The sequence below is a fragment of the Phodopus roborovskii genome, unplaced genomic scaffold, assembly GCF_943737965.1.
Source record: "Phodopus roborovskii unplaced genomic scaffold, PHOROB, whole genome shotgun sequence".
In the NCBI taxonomy this organism is placed as follows: domain Eukaryota; kingdom Metazoa; phylum Chordata; class Mammalia; order Rodentia; family Cricetidae; genus Phodopus; species Phodopus roborovskii.
The window spans coordinates 15,203,610-15,224,959 of record NW_026126459.1 but is presented as its reverse complement, the minus strand read 5'-3'; the positions used below and the strand labels follow the sequence as shown (position 1 = coordinate 15,224,959).

The following is a 21,350-nucleotide window of genomic DNA, read 5'->3' as shown; positions in this document are numbered from 1 at the left end:
CTAATCACTTAACATTTTTTTTAGTAGTAGTTAGGACAGCAAGGAGGATCATGAAGTTAATGTTTATAACTGTGGTACACTTTGTAAAGGTGACGTTGCTGGGGCCAGCCTTAGCCCCCTTAAAGGTGGGCAATAAAATCCCCAAATCCAACTCTATCTTCTACTGCTCTTTCTTAAATTTATTTTATTTAACATTTTCTCATTTATTCTACATACTGACCACAGTTTCCTCTTCTCTCCTCTCATTCCCTCCCCTGACTCTCATCTACCCCTGCTCCCAATCCACTCATCCTCTATCTCCATTCATAAAGTAGCAGGCATGAACAAAGCATAGTACATCAAGTTGAGGCAGGACTGAACTACTCCCCTGCATGAAGGCTGGACAAGGTAATCCAGCATGGGGAACAGGTTCCAAAAAGCCAGCCAAGCACCAGGGGGCAGGTCCTGACTTCACTGCTAGAAGCCTTACAAAGAGAATGAGCTACCCAACTGTTGCACACATGTAAAAAAAAAAAAAAAAAAAAAAAAAAAGTCCTAGGTCAGTCCCATACAGGCTCCTTAATTGTTAGTCCAGAGTCCATATGCTCCTATGAGCTCAGATTAGCTGTCTCTATGGGTTCCTCCATCATGACCTTGATCCCCATTTTCCCAGGGTCATATAATCTTTCCTCCCTTTCTTCAGGACTCTAGGAGCACAGCCCAGTGCTTGGCTATGGATCTCTGCATCTGCTTTCTACCAGTTACTGGGTAATGGCTCTCTGATGACAATTTGGGTTCTACTGCTCTTTTATTATTTATAGATATGGAACAAATCATGTAGTCCCTTTGACTTAATTTCTTCCCCAAAATGTAGGAGCAAAAAATAAAACACTTATCCTTGTGAAATCATTGTAGAAACTAAAATGTTTTATGTATAATGTATTCCTGACATCTAACCCATTGCTTGATAAACAGTCGGCACTTCATAAATGAGTTTAAGAGTTCTCTACTGTTCTGATGCACAAGTGCCACTGTTGGTATGTTGCAAGAGAAGCTAAAGGAAAGCAATACTCTGTGATGTGTATTTGCTTATTGCTGAGGGTGGGGCATAGAGGGGTAGAGAAAAACTTCAGAGAGGGAAAACTACTATAACTGTTAGGGTTACAGAATCCTAGCCCCCAATCCAAATAGGTCTTCTACTGTTCACTTAGTACCTACAGATCTGGGACAAATTGTGTGGTCCCTCTGAATTTAACTTCTCCCCAAACATGTGGGAAGAAATCGACCATACTTTATGCTATGGGTGCATGAGGTAGCAAATACTAGACAGAGCAGTTGAATTCCTAGAACCTGGTGATATCAGCTTAATGTGGAGTCATCTCTTTTAAACAGAAAAATCAGAGGTAAACTATAATTCTATTTTTCATTATTTTTTATTTTTGAGATTATAACATATCACATAATTTCTTCCCTTTCTCCTTCCCTCCAAACCCTCCAATCTACCCCTCCTTGCTGTCTTTCAAATTCATGGCTGCATTTTTTTCACAAATTGTTGTTACACATCTGCATATGTATATATTACTAAATATATACATATATATATGTATGTATATATATGTTTATATATGTATGTATATATGTACATATATATATATATATATATATATATATATATATATATGTATATCCTGCTCAGTCTGGATAAGTTATTTCCATTAAATGGCTAACCATTTAATATGAAATAGCTAATTGGTGTGCTCTTCCCTGGGGGAGACTATTTTTCCTACTCTCAGCATTCCTGAGTTGCCTGTAGTTCTGTATGTAAACCTGTAGCCTCATGAGTTTTCCCCACCCACTTTAGCATGTCTATAGGTGTCCTCCTTCTGCAGACAGGTTTAGAAGTTTGTGTTGCTGAGACTTTGCAGTTTCTGACATTCTTAGGAGACACATCTCTCAAATCACTCTGTCCCTTCGGCTCTTATACTTTTTCTACCCTTCTTCAGCAATGATTCCTGAGCTTTACGTGAAGGAATTGCGTTATAGATTTATCATTTGGGGCAGGGTTTCAAAACTCTGCATTTTGAGTGGTTGTGTTTTTCCTGTAATTGTTTTCATCTTTTGCAAAGAGAAGTTTCCTTGATGAGGGATTGGGATAACACTTACCAACAGGTATAAGGACAACTGTTTAGAATATAGTTGGGAACAATGCTGATTTAATAAAGTAGGAGTTGTAGGTTCTCCTCCAAGGTCATGACTTTACTAGCCCTGCATCATTGGCTAGGTTTTCAGTATCAGGCATGCCTTCCCTCTTGTTGAATGGGTCTTAAGTCCAATTAGGGAGCTGCTATTTACCAACAAGGTTGTGTGCCACTAGTACATTCTGGGAGTTATTGTGCCATGCTGATCATTGCAGTTCATAGGTTTCATAGCTGAGTAGGACTGTTGCTTGCTTCCCTCCTTTGGAAGCTTGCATGATACCTCTGATGCCATGAAAGTTAATCCTCAGTGAAGATGCTTTCAGGTCAGATCCAGCTTGGGTCCTCTGGACCCTGTGTCTGAAGTGCATGGTGTCTTCAGCAATAGGGATTGACTTGTTTACTACTGGAGGAAACCGAGGACAATAGCAACAGCTTATGATGTCTTGGGAGTCTCTTAAATGACCCTGAACCTATTTCAAATTGGGGTTTCTCATACCTGTTGTTGGGGTGTTTGTTAGATTGTCTTTGGCTCTTGGAGGGAACATTGTCTTTGTAGACAGGGAAATGTCATTTATACTATCTATGTCAGAGCCAGCACATCTGGACAAGAGGAAGTGGTAGCAGCTATGGAGGGGCTTCAGCCATCTGGGAATTCAGTAAGGGCAGAAGGTTTGTTAACAATAGGAGTAGATAAGACTTTGAATCCATTGGTGGCATAGTCCTTTCTTTTTTTAAAAAAAAATTAATTAATTATCCATTGCTTTGAGAACACAGTAAGTTTCATTTTGTTTATTTGTAAGTATTAGGTAATTTTTTAACATATATTCTTATTATTCTATTTTATGCATATGAGTTTCTGCCTGCATGTATGTTTGGGCAATGCATGCACAGGGCTCACAGAGACCAGAAACTGGTGCTGGATTCACTGGAGTTGCAGATGGTTGTGAGCTGCCATACAGGTGCCAAGAATTAAATCTAGGTCCTCTGGAAGAGCAGCCAGTACTCTTAACCTCAGAGCTATCTGTCTAGCCCCTTACAGATTTTTTAAAGAAACTGGTTGTATTGGTGAAGTGGTGAGCTTGCATCTCTTCCAGAATCACTTACACTTCCACAGTTTTAAAAGCCTCATCAGTGAGGTGTTATTTGAATGTTAATTGAAAGAATGTGATTTGTGTATCATTCAGAAGGTAATGCTTTCTGAAAACATTCATGCTCAAGAAATGTCCTTATAATTAGTCGTAATTAGTAATTACTGACTATATATGAAGTAATAAAATATGAGTTAAGCTCTATCGTAAAATCATTCCATTACCATTTTAACAAAAATGAATTCGGAACACACATACTAATTATGGGTTAATAGCTTGATTAAAATTATGAATCTGAATGCTGAGGATGTCTATACTGTGCTATTGATAGAATTAAGACATAAAACATGAATAAAGATATTGTAGAGTGGCAGGGAGTATAGTTGAAGGCTCACTTTCATGGTGTGAATGGGTTAGTCTAAGGTCTCATATCCTTATGTAGCTGCTAACTTCAGTAATGCTGTTACTGTAGGATTGAGTGAGGGAATATCTATGGAAGTCCTTAAGAACTCTTAAATACTAGATATTACTTGCTGTTATTTTAAGAAAGCATAAACTTAAGCCTCTAAATCCATCTGATCCTGTTAATAAAAACCATCCCCACCTTAAATTCTCTGAGTTTCCCCCAAGTGAAAAGTAAACAAAAGTTTAGTACGAATTCTTGTTGGTTTTGATAATAAATCCTAGAGACATATATTGGGGTTAAAGCTGAAGATCAGAGAAGCAAAGTGGCCAGCCACTAGAGAGTTCTCACCTCTACCAATACTCAGATGAAGGGGCAATCCACCGAACCTCAGACTGCATCCAACTGCAGTGTTCCTCAGACTACATTGCTGCTCAGGCTGTTCAGACTGCACTGAGCTCCTGTCTCCTCCTGCCATACATTCCTCTCTAGTGCTGGAATTAATGATGTGGGATCCCAAGTACTGAAATCACCTTTGTGTGAGCTCTGTTTCTCTTTTAGACTGGACCAATTTCATGTAGCTTAGAGTAGCCTTGAACTAACAGATACTTCTGCCTCTATCTCCAGAATGCTGCAATTAAAGGTGTACACCAACACTGCCTGGCCTCTATGTCTAACTAGTGTGGATAGCTTTGCACTTTGATCTTCAGGGAAACTTTATTTGTTAGATCATAGACAAAAATATTGCACACAAAGGTGGGCGATGACAAGAGAGGTTTGTAGAAGACAAATCTCCCTGAAGAATACTATTCTATACAATGGACAGAGTACAAAAATCTGTTGATGACCAGAGCATAGAGGATCTTGAATGAATGTAACTATACAAAATCATCATGGTAGATGGGCTTCTATATATTTGTTAAAACTCATGGACTAGACTCAGGAGTGAACTATGAGTAATGTTAATAGTCCATGCAGTTGATAGCCTCATCACATGACTGTGTCATAATGATGGGGGTTGGTGTTGATAACAGGGGATGGAGCATGTGTGTAGAGAAGGGGTATATGGGAAACCTGTACCATTTCATCCATTGTAAGATGACAATAGCAAAGTCAGGGGCATTGAATGGAATTATGTACTTGTGATTGGTATATGTAGTACTTGGTAGACCAACAGACAACTAATTATTTTTTCCCTTACCATATCCATTAGAGTATATTAAAGGAAACAGCTAAGAAGCCAGAAATATAGAATACTTAAATGGTTTTCTGTGCTCTAGAAATGTGAGGTAGTAAAAACACAGGAGTAAATAACAGAAGGGGCAGATGGAAAGCACATAGCTAAACAGTGCACTTAAAATGTAGCTTTGGCAAAGTAACTTATATTAAATGCTAAAAATATATCTAGAAGTATAAAAACTACCACTGTGTAGTCAAATGAGGACACAGATATACATTGAGTAAAAAGATAAATGTTTTGTGCTTTAAATGACAAAGTAAAAGGATAGTGCTATGAAAATGGAAATGAGGTGCTGTGGCATTAGTAGAATGGACTTAAAGAGGTGTCAGTAGATGTTAGGATGGTTCATAATGATCAAAGAGTCCCTTCGCCAGAAACCCATGATGACAAGAATGTGGAATGCAAGATGAAAGCTTTGAAATAGAGAAATCAAAAGGTAATGGGTGCTGGTACCCAATATCATACATGTACATGGTGGTTTGAGATGCATACTTCAGAATGACAGAATGGCAAAAAGTACTAGTTCTTTTCACACTAAAATTAGTAGAATGGGAAAATAGGCAAATCTAGATCCTATTAGGATATTTTTAAACATTTTGTTACCAAAGGATAGAATAATTAAACAAAAAGAGGTAATGTATTATAGAAACAATATAACAACGGTAAGCTCCTTGTCCTTTGATTGACTTCTGACTGCCACATCCAACAATGTTCTTATATATTATTTGTAAAGTTTCTGTCAGAATTTCTTTGGCAAACATTAACCAGGTGCTGAGTATAAAATCCATGCTAATAAGATTTTTAATAAATAAATGTTATAACTTTGAGCCTGTGTCCTCACATTATTAAGTTAGACAGCAGTATCGGTAAAATATTCAAGAAGTGCCAAATATTTGGAAATTGAAGCAATACATTCTATTTAACCTATAGATCTGTGGTGGTTTGAGTAAGAATGGCCTCTATAGATTTTTATGTTTGCATACTTGCTCCTTAGTTGGTGGAATTTTTGGAGGAAGGATTAGAAGTTGTGGCCTTATTGGAGGAGATGTATCACTGATGACAGGCTTTGAGATTTCAAAAGACTTAACACAATTCCCAGTGTCTCTTTCTGCCTCCTACTTCAATCAAGATTCAAACTGAGGTGTTTTCACTGACATGCTTTGTTTAGTCATTGTAAACTCTAACCCTCTAAAGTTATAAGCCCAAATTAAACACTTACTTTTATAAATTGCCTTGGCCATGATGTTTTATCAGAGCAATAGAAAAGTAACCACGACATGTTCTAAGGAAAATTGGAAAAAAATAAATAGAAAATAAAACATAGGCTATATAACTACAGTATATAAAAACACGTAGCTTTAAATGATGAGCTTAGAAAACAGGCTTAAAGTCATTATCCAACACCCATGTGAAGAAACTAGAAAAATGGCAAGTGTGATGGTGCCACATTTAATCCCAGCACTGAGAGATAGAGACAGGAGTATCTTAGTCAGTTCTAGGCTAGAAGTTCTACACAGTGGGGACCAGACTATAGTAAGACCCTGTCAGAGAAGGGGGACAAGGGGAGGAGGAAGAAAACAAGGAGGAGGGGGAAGGAGATCATTCTTGAAGTTCTTAGAACTCAAAATCAAGCATTGGAACAGCAAAACAAGCAGAAGGTGTAATAATAGACAGTACAGTTGATTCTATGAAAAGATTAATAAAATTAATGAGGTGGCTATGACTCATTTTACTAAGAAAAAAGACAAAAGCTTATATTGTTAATGCCAAGAATAAAAGAGGATGTGCCATTCCTCTGGGTATTATAATAGCATTAAAATTTTATAAACAGTAATGTTAACAAGTTAGAATGGGCATATTACTTTACAGACACACTTTATCAAAAATGGACATGAGCTAAAGTGGAAAATACAAAATTGTTTTCATTTTTAAATAAATGGAAGCATGGCACTAGCCAGGTCATTTCACTGGCAAGTTCTAGAATGGACTGAAGGAGGTCTATCTCACTCAGGGTTGCAGGTAGGCACACATTCCCAACAACATCCTAGCCCAGGTTAGTGAAGAATAAGACTTGCTTCCTAAAAGAAGACAGACACAAAGTAGCTTATGCTCCAAGGTTGTAGGTGAGGTTCATCAACAAGCAAACTAAGTCAGAGGCTCGTGACTCTTTCCAGCCATTGGCCCTGACAGTGACGACAAACTGGCAAAGGGATGTTTCTTGAATGGGAATGTTCTGGTCTGGTCTGATGGTTCCAGAGTGCATTCATCCAGAGTGCTTGGCACTGGAACAACATTGTCGTGTTCCTCTCCATTACCCCTTTTCTACACATTACCCCTTGGCTACTGGATTTATCTCTGTCTGCCTGAGACAGTTCCTCGAGCTTATTATGCAGCTGAGATAGTCTTTGAATTCATGGTCCTTCTGCCTCTATGCCTGAAATTCTGGGACTATAGATATGTGCCAAATGCCTGATTTTACCATGAAAACAGAATCCATAGAAATAAGTCCTTTGACACTTTTTTTAAAAGCCCCATCCTGCAATTAAGTAGTCTTATTTTGTTCAAAATTTCTATTGGGTAGGCTCTATGAAGCAAGGGGTATTTGTTTACCATGCTTTCTCGGAGACTAGGAGAAATCAATCAATCAATCAGTCTCTATCACACACACAGGCACACACACACACACACACACACACACACACACACACACACACACACACAGAGTTAGGAAGATGGACAGTTAGTTGTCATAGAAACTATCCTATACTATCCTATGAATTTGGTATAAGCCTTCATGTAATTTGCCATTTAGTTTAAAATAACATGTACAGAATGTCTCATTGATTTCAACAGTGTTGGTCTGTTTCTGTAAGAGTATGTCTTTGTCCACTCTAACCACAAGACTCTAAATAACATTTAGCCACTAAATACTGATGTAAAATTACCTTTAGGTTCCCCCCCCCCCCCGTAAATCACACTTTGTTGCATTTATTTATTTATTTGATGGTGTTTGTTTTATAATTTTCCACAGACTCTTCATTGAGGTAGCACAGACATTGCTTATTTGCTGATATAAATCAGTAAGAGGTAAATTGAAATATTCAAGGTGTGGCACGTGGAAACTTTTTTTTAATACAATCCCTTCCCAAACCTTGTGTCATGATTAGCTACTGTGATTATCCATGTGTTAGTCATCAGTGACAGTCTTCTGCATGACCTTTGGTGACAAGAGAGAGTTAAGCTAAGGCACCAAATCTCAGTTTGGCAATTTTCTTATTAAAATAAAAACATTGATTATTTATTTGTTTTAATTATGTGTATGTATGCATGTCTGTGTGTGGGAAGCCAGAAGACGATGTTGGATCCTTTGGAGCTGGAGTTATGGGCAATTGTGAACCTTCTGATATGTGTATGGGGACCAAACTCAAGGCCTCTGGAAGCACAGGAAACATTCCTAAACAATGAGTCATTTCTCTCACCCAATTTTCTTACGTTAATTGCTTACTGTTGAAATGGAGTTATGAGATGCTAACAGAAATCTAAAACTCCATCATCAAGTAACTTCCTGTAATGTATAGCATTATCAGGAAACCAAATCAAGTATTAGTGTACAGATATTTTCCCACTGGTATGTGATGGGGTACATTTAATAAACAGGTCATTCATTCACACAGTTATTGCTCAAGTATATGAGAAGCAGATGAAAGCCCACAGCCACAGGAATACTGAGTAACTGGCTCTGATTGCAGGGCCGGACAGTGTTCTTGGGTGTGGCTTCAGGGATTCAGAGTTACCCTATTCTGTTTTCCTTGGCAACCATTAGCTGGAAAGCTTATTTTCAGATTTATGCAGGATTGCACTATCGCTGGTTGTGTTTATTTGCTATGCTTAGTGATGAGCCTACTTTTTGGTGTTTCATATGCATTCAGAAGATTTTTTTTTGTCGGATAAACACTGAATATTGACTCAGAGAGAACATAAAAAATCCTGGCGTAGCATTCTAAGCTAACATAAATCTTCATTCAGTGGATTTCAAAGAATCTACTGATTCTAATAGCAGACTCTCTTTTCAGTGAAACGAAAAGAATGTTTACTATTATCTGTGCAGGCCTGCCAATTTGGAAGCATACAGGCTCAAGGGTAGTGTGTGAACTGTTATGTGGGGCACCATGAAGCCCACAAAACTAAGGAGCTTTTGAGAATGAAGCATAGAGAGCATCTGGTTATTTATAATAATCTTGTAATTTATTTGAGCCATCCGGAGTGATCTAACATGAACTGGATTTGTTCATTAGCGGCAAATGGGTATAAATGTGAAGTTGAAATGAAACAGTTATAACTACAAATCTAATTTTGTTACTTGATTCCCCCCCACCCCTGCCTGGTTTTATATAGACAATACTGGATATTATTGGAGAATCTTCCTTCGGTCCTGTCTATACTCAAAGCACAGTTTCAAAAGACTGTCACTAAGAGTCATCTTAGAATTGCCAAAACCCATCAAGATTTTCTGTGCCTATGAAAATAAACAGCAGAGGCTTGGGGCTTTTGGCTTTTAGAGAGTGCCTGTTTGAGCACACAGTCCCATGGGAGGGAGGCATGGCAATTGGGGCTACAACTGTAGCAGCAGGAGCTTGCTTTGGCATACTGTGATTGCAGATGAGAAACAGAGAGAGGCTTAGATTAGAATCTGGGGCTAAACTGGGCATCTACTAATCCAGTCTCACAAAATGCCTTCAGATGTTCCCCCACCTCACACACCAGCACCACCAGCTGGGGCTAAGAGTTCGAACACATGAACTTGTGGGAAATTTCATATTCAAACTTTAACCTTCTGTCCTTGTCACAAAAATGTGTTATACATTCAGTCCAACTTTAAAAGTTGTATTTAGTGTTTCATTCTTAATCTGTAAAGTGAAGTTGATAATGCCATCCAGGTCCTAGAATTGTCATGAAGATGGTAGGTATCCTGTGCTTGGAGTCTTTTGAACAGTGCTTGGCAAACAGCTGGTGTGCTTTGTTAGCTCTTATTGCTATCGTAAAGTGTTCTGTGAACCAGCTGAGTGTGTACATTCAAGTAGATTTTCATGTATTTGGGAATGACAAAGACTATGTTGCATGCTAATTAACCCATGTCCTAGTTCGTAGAAGGGGCTGGTTACTGTGAACTGCAGTAACATCTGACCAGCTGAGCCACCATGGGGCAGCAGGGCCCCAGCAGAGAAGGATTTAGAGTTATCAGAGAATCAATCTTTTAGAACCAAGAAGTAAGCTTACTCTGAATGAGATGGGTTGTTCTACGTGGCTGCGAACATCTGGAAGCATTGCCCCCCTCCCTCTCCCAGTCTGCTGTATCCTTCATATTATGGTCGTACCACTAACAGTGACCCTGTTAATGTCAAGGTCAAGGTCAATGTATTTTAAAAGATACCTTGTTGTGATGCTAAGAATATTTTGAAGAGTTTCAAAACTCATCAGTGATTCCATTTTATTTTTTCTTCTAGAGTCAGCAAGTTTTTTTCCTTATCAGCCCATGATACCTTTTTACCTCCTAAAGATAAATGACTTTTCCTTGAGTTCATGGGTGTTTGTTGTTCATTTTTACCGCTGGGATTTTAAAATGTTTAGATCTGCGGTTCTTGGCGTCAACTGCACATTAGAACCACCCTGGAGAGCTTTTAATGAAATAGAATTCTCTGGGCTGAGAGCCCAGACCAATTAATCACAACCCCTGGGGAAGGTGGAGCTTAGCCACTGGTGTATTTAAAATGCCCCTGATGGACTCCCCTGTGAATCCTGGATCCAGAACCCTTGCCTTAGCTTATACTAATGAGGCTTCCTGGTCACTAGGGGTGGCCTATGTTAGTTCATCACAGGACTTTATGTCATTCATCTGGTTCCTGATTTCTGGAAATTTGGAAGATTGATACCTGTAGTTAGAGGTTTCTCATCCCACCCACCAGTTCCCAAATAACCACTCTATGGCTTAATATTAATTATAGTTGTTTAGCCAAAGACTTAGACATATTACTGAATAGCTCTCACAATTAAATTAACCCATATTTACTAATATGTGTATCACCATGTGGCCATGCTTTACCATTAATGTTCTGGCATCTTACCCCATCAGTGGCTACATGGCATCACCCTCACTCCCCCTTCTTTCTCTATATATCTTTGTTTGGATTTCCCACCTAGCTATATTCTGACGGGCCATTGACCAAAACAGCTTTATTCATCAACCAATAAAAGCAACACAGATTCGCAGCATACTTAAGGAAATCTCACATCAGACTCCCTTCGATACAGAATAGCTAAGTTTATGGCTCTCTGCTTCTTTATCCTAGGTTGACTTTTTCATCAGTATAACAGCAATCCTTCCTGCTCACCAGTGTATTTTTAAATGTTCCCCGGGGAAAGATATTGGATAGTTCTACCTGCTGGAGTTTTGGGGGAGATACGACTATAATAGGTCTATATGGGATTGCTCACAAGGTTAGGCACTCTAAGGATGTGAACTATTTTGTCTGCTAAGTGAATTATGGGCTGTGTGTCACACACTACTCCCATTGGTGCTAGGGAGTGGGACACTGCCCTGTGTGCATAGATAAGTAACTTGACCAGGGGACTTTTGTGGTTAAAGTACCTGAACTATGTTAAATTAATCAGCCTCCAGTTATGGTAACAAAATACTTGAGATAATTAACATAAAAAGAGAAATGAGTCTGGAGGTCTCAATTCACAATCCTCTAGTCTTTGACTGTTGTGCATGGAATGTGACAGAAAGTGATAGTCGGAACCAAATACTAGCATATGGCAGGGCCAGATGCTAACTAACCTCTTGGTAGCTGAGAAACACATAGACAAGAAGCAGCCCTTTCAAGGGCATGCCTCTAGGACCTAACCTGTTTGCGTGTTGAGGGAATAAGGCCCTTGAGCCATGCCTCAAGAATTTCTTTGTCTCTTGAAGGTTTGTTTCATCACCACTCAGTAGTACAACCAGCTACTGACCTACATGTCTAGGGGGATACTTATTAAAACCATAGTGTGAAATAGGACCCAATATGTTCCTATTTATATATCACAGCTACTCACCCATTCTGTGCAGTGGGTTTCTACAAAGCTATGGATTTTCTTCTGTTAGAATATATTTTATCAGCAAGGATAATTAAAGTAGACTAAACATCTCCCTTCTTTTACTTTTAGAAAGTAAGTATCAAATATCAGAGTGTACAGTACTTTTTAGTTTTCTGGAATAGTCTTTGCAAAGAGAAAGACTGGCAGGGGGTGCAGAGCTCTTCTCCTGCTGCTGTACAGGCTTAAGAGTCTTACACCTGGGCTATGGGTTTAAAACATTCTGGCTTCAGGAGCCCACTTAAGAATGGGTTCATGTTAAGTTTGCTTTCTCATTTTTGTTATCTTTCTTTGCTTCTCTGTAGTGATATACTTATGATTTATTAAAGATTATCTGAGGATTCAGGAAAGAAAGGTCAGCCTCAAGCTATAGAGATCAGGCTGTGGTGACACACACCTTTAATCCCAGCAGCCAGAAGCTAGCAGGTGGTGGCACACACCTTTAATCCTAGGACTCGGGATTAAAGTTAGATAGACAGATCTCTCTGAGTTCAAGGCCACCCAGGGATACATGAGATTGAATCGCTCTAAAAGAGTAACAGATCACACATCTTTAATGTCAGCACTAGGTGGGTATAAAAGATAGAAAGAAGCAAGATCTTCCCTATTCAGTAAGGAGCATTCCTTCTCCAGTCACACTGAGGAGAGGTTACAATCTGAGGCTTGGTGAGAGCTCATGGAGACAGGATTAGCCCATTCAGCCTGAGGTAGAGGTAAGGAGCTAGTAGCCAGCTGCTTTGCTTCCCTGATCTTCAGCTTAAACTTAAACCCCAATATATGTCACTGGATCTTTCATTTATTCATGTTACATGTCTCTTCTGTTTCTTTTAAACATAGATATTGTACTCTGGGGTTTAATAACAAGTAGAAAAGTATAGAGAATTATGTGTACAAAACAGATATTTACATTATGATTAATAACAGTAGCAAAAGTTACAGGTATGAAGTAGCAATGGAAACAATTTTATGGTTGGGATCACCACAACATGAGGAACTGTACTAAGAGTCACAGTATCAGGAAGAGTGAGAACCTTGGCTCTAGAGAGTGATCACAGTGTTTTTAGACTCTGGTAAATAAATGTACAGTCATTGCTGTTAGACTCTGGAGTGAGTATGTACTCTGTGCTCTTAGGCCTTGTGGTAAGCATATAGTCACTGCTGTTCCACTCTGGTGAGTGTGCACTCAGTACTATCGACTCTGAGGAGTGTATCCTCTTTCTATACTCTCGTGAATGAGTGTGCACTTAGTGCTGCTAGAGACTCTGGGGCATGCACACAGCGCCTTTAGAGTCTGCTGAGTGACTGCCCACAGCACTGTTAGATTCCATGGTGTATACACAGCTCTGTTAGAATCTTGGGAGTGTACAGCCAGTATTTTAGGCTCTATGATGAATGAATGTGCACTCACTGGTGTTAGACACTGTAGTGACTGTTAGAATAGGAGGAGGACATACTCAGTGTTTTTAGACTATGGTGAGTGTGCACTAAGTTATATCAGACTCCGAGGAGTACACAGTGAACATAATTTTGGATTCTATGAAAAATGAGAATACACTAGTACTGTTAATCTCCATGGATTCAGTACTGTTACACTCTCTTATCAGTATGTATGTTGTAGAATATGATTTTAACTAGGCAGAGATGTGTTATATTTGTCTTATTTTAACTGTAAAGGTGAGTTGCATTTGTTTATGTTTTGGAATATTACTTTAACGATATAAAGATGTGTTACATGTGTTTATGCTGCATTTGTTTAATTACGAAAAGATGTGTCTCATTTTGTTTCACCTGCCTAAGGCAGCTGAGTGGTCTCATAAAGAGCTGAAAGTCATGGAGCAAGGATAGGCAGGACTGGCCAGCAGAGAGAGAATAAATGGGAGGAGAACTCTAGGCTTAAGAGGAATGAAAGGAGAGAATGAGGAAAATGAGAGGGATGTGCCGGGGTCAAGAAGCCAGGCAGCTGCCAGCCAGCCAGACACAAGAAGCAGTGAAAGTAAGATACACAGAAAGAAGGTAAAGAGACCCAGGAAGAAAGGTAGACGAAGAGAAACAGGTTGTTTAAGTTAAAAGAGCCAGCCAGGAATGAAGCTAAGCTAGGCCGAGCATGCATAACTAATACGTCATGATTTGGGAGCTAGTTGGTGGCCCAAAAGAAAAAGTGTGGCACATATACACTCAGTGCTGTTAGACTTTAGGGAGGACTCAGTCCTTCGAGATTTTAGGGTGAGTGTGCACTCAGTGCTGCTAGGTTCTGGGGAAGGTGCACACTCAGTGTTTTTATAGTCTCGTGAATGAGTGTTGACTCAGTGCTGTTAGTCTCTGTGGTATGTGTGCACTCAGTGCTGTTAGACCCACAGTGACTATGCACTTGGTGCTCTAGAACAGTTTCACAGTGTCAGTGTATTTCTTGTTGCAGGTACATGTTGGGACTTGCCGCAATTCCAGCTGTTATACAGTTTCTTGGATTTCTCTTTTTGCCCGAAAGCCCTCGGTGGCTTATTCAGAAAGGACAGACTCAGAAGGCCCGCAGAATTTTGTCTCAGATGCGTGGCAATCAGACCATTGATGAGGAGTATGACAGCATCAGAAACAGCATCGAGGAGGAGGAAAAGGAAGTCAGCACAGGTATGTGTATGCCCCACTGCACAAGGGGGAGAACTACACTGTGTTTTATTTAAAAATTAAATTATCTTAGTGTTGCTTAACACACCTTTGTGCATATAGCCAAACAAAATAAATATAATTAACTTTTAAAATAACATGACAGTTTATTAAAAGTAATAAAAACCATATAATAAAAATAATATAACAGCATAACAGAACAATAAGGCAATTGAGGCACCTTTTGGAGCAATAACAATTAGCATGCTCAGTTTGCTGTTTTCAAATTTGTATCTAAAATATATCCTCTTTGATTTTGTTCTGCATTAGTTGGCAATTCATATGGGCACACAAGTTATTTTTCATTCCAGAGAAAATGACAGACACCCCTATGAAGGTGTAGGTATTTGTCAAACACAAGTATTGGGTATTATCAAGACCTATTGTTCATGTTTTTAATATAGCTGAGGGTTACTTTCTTCCCACAGTATCCGAGGTGCACTGGCGGAAATGAGTGTACTGTGATTTACCTTGATATATGTTGAAGCACATTCAGTCACCTGCTGCTACTGCCTTCTTGCTCAGACCTGAGCCCCATCTACTGCTAGATTCTGTTTATGAACACTTAGCATCTGTTGTGTGTCTGGCTGGTGTCTCAAAAGAAACACTTCAGTGCAAAACAAGGAGACTTTCTGTGCAAGATTATCTCCTTTAACTGCAACACTGTGTCTACTTTAAAAAGGACTACTTAAAATACCAATTTAAATTACAAATAACTTCTTTCTTTACTAGCCTGAATTTTCCCTGTAGTATTTCAAATGAAATATGAGGGATACATACATATATATATATATTCAGTGTACTTGAAATCTGTGTGCTAATTCCGTGTGATTGGAGTGGGAAACTCAAAATATTAGGGCTATTAGATTAAATGCAATATAGAATTTATGTATTTATTAACTAATAAGAATGTTTTTGATTTTTACTATAAAATATTAAGCACAAATTTAAAGAATATTTTTGGTCCAGTTTTATTTTTTTGTATTTTTTGAGATCATGTTTCATGCAGCCCACCTACCACAATGTCCCAGAACTCATTATTTATTTAGCCTACGATGACACTGAACTCACCCATATGCTGACCTTGAGCTCTGGATCTTCTTGCCTGCACTTACTAAGTGCTGGGAATGTGGGTGTATGCCACCACGCCCTTTTGCACATAGCTTCATTTTGACTGCTTACAGATATTTCTCCTTGAGCTGTGCAGTTCTGACACTGCATACCGATTGAGTTTCATGACCTGGGAAGGTCTAACCAGATGGACTCTGGAAAAGCTTGAGTCCCTGTGACTGCAGTGATCCACACGTGCTTCTGTTTATATCACTGATCTTGAAGAGGCAAAGAGGACACCATTTGTGGAGAATAGGTAAAAATTTGCTATCTCCCATCATTGCTTTAGATATATATTTGGACAGATTTTTTTAAGCAAATATTGTAATATGATCTACTGAGGCTTATTTCATGTTTGAATCTTCCAAACTTAGTAAGTAGCAAGATGAACCCACCTCTGGGTTTGCAGTATGTGATGTACTGTCTGTCACCTCTCTTAGTTTAAAAGTTTAGCCCAGTGTGTGTATGCAGTGCAACATCACAAGTATCCCTGAATTTGTACAATATATGTTTGGTTCTGATAGTTGGAAATCAATGAGAAGAAACTTGAGCATGGCAAACATGACAGATGACGCAACAGCACTGCAAAATCTAGGCACAAGACAGTGTCACTGTGCTTGGGAAGTGGGGACCAGTGCAGACTTAACAAACCTAGGCCTTGGCCCTCTGTCTCTCCATAATCAGAAGTAATGGAGTAGACAGAAGTAATAACAGCTAACTTGAAAGTAACAGAAATGCCCTGGCTCAGAGATAATTCATCACTGTGTTGGGACATGGCCCATTCATCTGCCCATGGACCCTGGGGAGATGAAGTGTGAACTATGACTGCAAACTTGGAAGCTGAGGGTACAGATTACTGGAGGACAAACCTTGACAGTGTCCCAAAAAAAATCAGATGTTCAAAAGGTAGGGAGATGATGAGGCACCTTAATTTTTTTTTTTTAAGAAGAAATATTTTTTTTTTTTGGACATAGGAGCTTAGTTTACATGGTACCTGGAAGCACAATTATGTTTAGGTTTGATTCCATATCATCTATGTCTACACACACACACACACACACACACACACACACACACACACACACACACACACACATTTCCCTTAGTCATGTAAGTTTAAGCCTATCATTTAGGCTAGTTGTTCTTAACCTATGGGTCATGAACATCAGAAAACACATATTTCTTATGGTCTTAGGAACCTCCAACCATAAATTTATTTTCATTACTACTTCATAACTTGTAACTCAGTTCCTAAGACCACCAGAAATGTGTTTTCCAATAGTCAAGAACCCCTGCTTTAGCACACTGGTTATCAACCTGTGGGTCTCAACCCCTTTTGGGAGCTGAATGATCCTTTTGCGGGGGTAGCCCAAGACCATCAGAAAACACAGATGCTTATATTACAATTCATCACAGTAGAAAAATACAGTTATAAGTACTAAAAAAATAATTTTATGATTGGGAGTCACCATAACATGAGGAATTGAATTAAATGTTCACAGCATTAGAAAGAGTTAGAACCACTGTTATAGCACAATGGGAGATCATGAACCTAACACACAGAAGACAGAGTATCAGAAAATCAAAGCGTGTCTGGGGCCTCAGTTTATAAGCTGATACCTTCCTGCTATAACAAAGAAAATAAAACCAGCCAACAAGATATTGAATTCCTTGGAAGGCAATCTTTCAAAAAATGACATTTATTTATACACATATGTATTTAGTGTGTGTATTTGAGTGTGTGTATCCATTCGGGTCTGTGTGTGTGTATGTCCCTGTGTGTTTGTATGTACAGGTCATAGGACAAGTGGGAATCAGTTCTCCTTTTCTACCATGTTTGTCCCAAGCTTAGTGGCAAGTGCCCTTCACCTGCTTAATTATCTGGAAGACAATTTTAAGGAAGACTTCCTAGTATTGAATGCTGTCTGCTACCTTATCTGATGGGCTCCAGTGACTTTCTAAGTTTCATGTCCATGTCTTTATTACGGATAAGATGTGTGTTCCTGGGAGGTGGTGGAAGGAATGCAGAGACTGCCAGTGCCATTCTGTGATGACAGTAACTTCTGTGTTCTTATGCAGGAGTCACATGGGTGTCCAGACGGTCTCACAGACTGATGGTGGGTATCAAGGTGGGATGAGAGCTGGAACACGGACTGTGTATAAGGAAAGGTCTCCTTTTCTATAGAAACATACAAAGCGTGACGGGCACATTATTATAGGAAGACATGAAAGGCCATAGGTGTGGAGCAAGGTGGTTGTTGGGATAGCTTCAGTGCTGGGCAGGTAGAGGAGAGAAGCTACCTTGCTGCTGGAGATGATCAGTCACAGGATACTGCACTTTTACAGCTCAGTGGAATCACTTGTGACATAGGTTCAATCTTCAGCTTAATGTATTTATTTTATATACTTAATAAATATGACTTCACATTGATTGATTGAGTCATCTATTGATTCATCTATTTGCATTGCTGGAAGTGGAATGCAGAGCCTCACACAAGCTAGCTAAGCACTATACTACTGAGCCAAAACCTTAACATCAGTGCATGTGTGAAGGAGCCCCTGTGGAACTCTTCCAGGGTGAAATATGATGCAGGATTACCTAGACCCTAGAATCAGGTGATGCTGCATCCAGCTTACCACCAAAACATCCAAGCCAACAAGATTTAAATTTTATCAGTTTGTGAGCCTGTTGAAGTTGTCAATGTTGTGTATGTGTTTTGCTTAGGGTCCCTAGCCTAGAAAGAGTGTGGCATTAAGGGACATTTATTAGGTATCTCCCTATGAGTTCATTTTGATTTCTCTCCAGCTCTTTGGGGTCATGACCATTGTTGTCAGGAGCAGGTGGCTGCATCTCTCTCCCTCTCTTTCTCTCTCTCTCTCTTTTTTCTCCAGTAATTTTGCAGTTAGGTCATAAGTCTTCCTGTAAATCATTTTCTCTGTCAGTAAATTGATGTTGTGCATGGCCATTTTAGCAATTCATATTTTACAGAGAGGTATTTGCAGGGAGGGCCAATATCATAGTTTGTTAGCAATTCTTTTGCCAATATCATGGTTTGATAGCAATTCTTTTATAGCTTCTTTAGAAATCCAATCCTGAATGATGACCTTGCAGTGAATGTTCTTTGCACTTGTTATCTGCTTTCCTGAGAGAAAAGTGATCCTCCTCATAACATGGTAACAGGTTGCATACATTACATAAATTGAAACAAATGTTGACAGTTTCTTAGGAAGATGACCTATGACTTTCTGCATATCGGTAGTGATGACAGCTCTATATCTAAAATTCTAACGATTGTCGCAATATTCCCAGAACTGTCAAAGCTGCCTGGCTGTTACATGCTCCCATCATGGTAAAGCATGCACTGAAACAGAAGGAAGGTCACTGCTATCCTGCCACTTGAGGACATGTGACTATGTGTAGAGCTGTAGCCAACTGGCTCTCTTAGTCATGGTGACCGATTTAAGAAGCTCTTTCATTTGAAGCTGCTCTGAATAAATGTGGAATTGATTTCCTAAACCCCCAAAGAGTTTTTAAAACCTTATGAAGAATGGAATCATCCTTAGTTTTACATTTAAATGTCTTTGACTCCCCTGTTACGTGGGATGAAGAGCAGCAGAGGTTTTCCACCTACACACTTGTAGAAAGAAACCTTTCTGATTACCTGTAGCCTTTCCAGCCACTTCTCTTCAGTAGTATTGGAAGTCAGAGTTTTTCAAGGTGAGGACAGGTAATGCACAAGGGCTGTATTATTTATGTTTTCTTGCTACATTGTATGTAAATCTAAGTCTTCTAAGGAGAAAAATCCATACCAAAGGGACTTAGTGTCATCCCCCCTTGACACACACATCAATTTCTTGTGAGGTGCACACTGCTTTTAAATTGTCTGCATTTAAACCAAAGAAGAGGTGATTTCCCCAGAGGGCAGGCATTTCAAGAGTTCTGCCTCAGGGTAATTCCTTTACAAGTTAGCTTGAACCCATTGTATGCAACTAATAGCTGGCTTTATAAATTATGTATCTATAATATAGATATTACACACACACACACACAGTAAGAGAGAGAGAGAGAGAGAGAGAGTAAATTGTTTCCATTGCCACCAGGATCTAGTGCTTATAATTGACATCTTCGACATCTTCTGCACTCTGATGAAATCCTGTTGTTCTTTACTCTTGGACCTTATCAAATGTTGAAGAAGAGGAATAGGAGAAAAGAAATTCCTTTGTATTTTAAATTCAGTTTGTATTTTGGATCTAGGAATTCACATGCCATCTGTTTTCTCACTCTCTGGTTGTACTTCACACGGCTTCTCTCTGTGCTAGATCCGCAGGAGTAGCATCCTCGGTCTGTATCCCTTTGGGACCTCACCATGGATGCTCGCATCACTGCAGTTGCTTATTGGTGCCTGTATTCCTTGAAGTGTTCAAACATAAGGTATGTGCTTGCCAGCATGAGGAGAAAATTAGGCTTACAAAGCTAAAAGTATAATCAGTCTCTGTAGAGACTATTTTCAAAGGACTTTTGAAGATGGCTTCCACTGCACATCTCTTAGATAAAGTAACTTCAAAACTCTTCATTTTAGAGAACTAAATTGAATCATTCTTCAGTGGTATATGATGAGCCCCAGAGACTTTCAAATAAACTTGTCTTATTACCATTACTGTCACTACTGTTATTATTTTTGTTTTTGTTTTTTTTTTTTTTTTTGAGATAGGTCTTGCTGTGAAGCCCAAGTTTTTCTGAAGCTCATGGTGCTTCTGGCTTAGCCTCTGTAGAGCCAGGGTTATAGGCATGTCATCACCACACCTGTCAAAACCAAACTCTAACTGCTAACTAAGGCCTTTTGCAGTACTATCTTCACATTCATTATCCATAGCCAAGAAGGTCTAGTATTAAGCTGGTAGTAACTATTGCTATGTACGAATTGCCTACTTCTGCAAATGCCACACACATTTCCCCTCTATCTACAATTCTCATACACATCCTAAAAATTAGAGATGATGCCCTTTGTCACGTTGAGAAATTAGTGGTGGATCTGAGCCCCACTCCTCTCCCATGCCTCCACAACCTATATCTCTTGCTATGTGTACACACTCAAAGCAAAATAAAACAGTGAACTGAAGGAGCTTAGAATGTTCCAGATTCCTTCAAAGTGTCCTTTTCTGCAAAGAAGGATCCCAAGCAGCTGTAACAAACAGGAGTCAAGCAAGGCTGCCATCTTCCTTGTCCGTGGACAGAACGATTCAGTTCAGTTGCTTCTCCCTCAATAGTATTTCCCATCTGTTTCCTCTTTCTGCCTTTTCTGTAATGGATGGAGGTAATAGGTCTCTGGCATTATAGATCCCGGTGTTGGCATGTTGCTCCTGGAATCTTCCTCTCCATCTAGTTTCCTCCATGGCTTTTGGAGTTTGTGAATACACAGGGTATACCCTGCCCCACACACTTTGATAAACCTGTTATGAGCCTTCACCATCTGCTTCTGACTTCCCAGGTTTGTTCCACTGGGGCTTAGACTCTCCAGCAGATGAGAAGGGAAGGA

General features: G+C 39.3%; 1 protein-coding gene across 1 annotated transcript in view; it reads left to right on the top strand.

Moving 5' to 3' along the window:
• Slc2a13 (solute carrier family 2 member 13) overlaps nt 1-21,350 on the top strand; it is a 291,506-nt gene that overhangs the window by 53,669 nt on the left and 216,487 nt on the right. Inside the window, exon 3 of the mRNA XM_051189696.1 lies at nt 14,459-14,667. Coding sequence (XP_051045653.1) covers nt 14,459-14,667 — 209 coding nt within the window. The remainder of the gene's footprint in view (nt 1-14,458; nt 14,668-21,350) is intronic.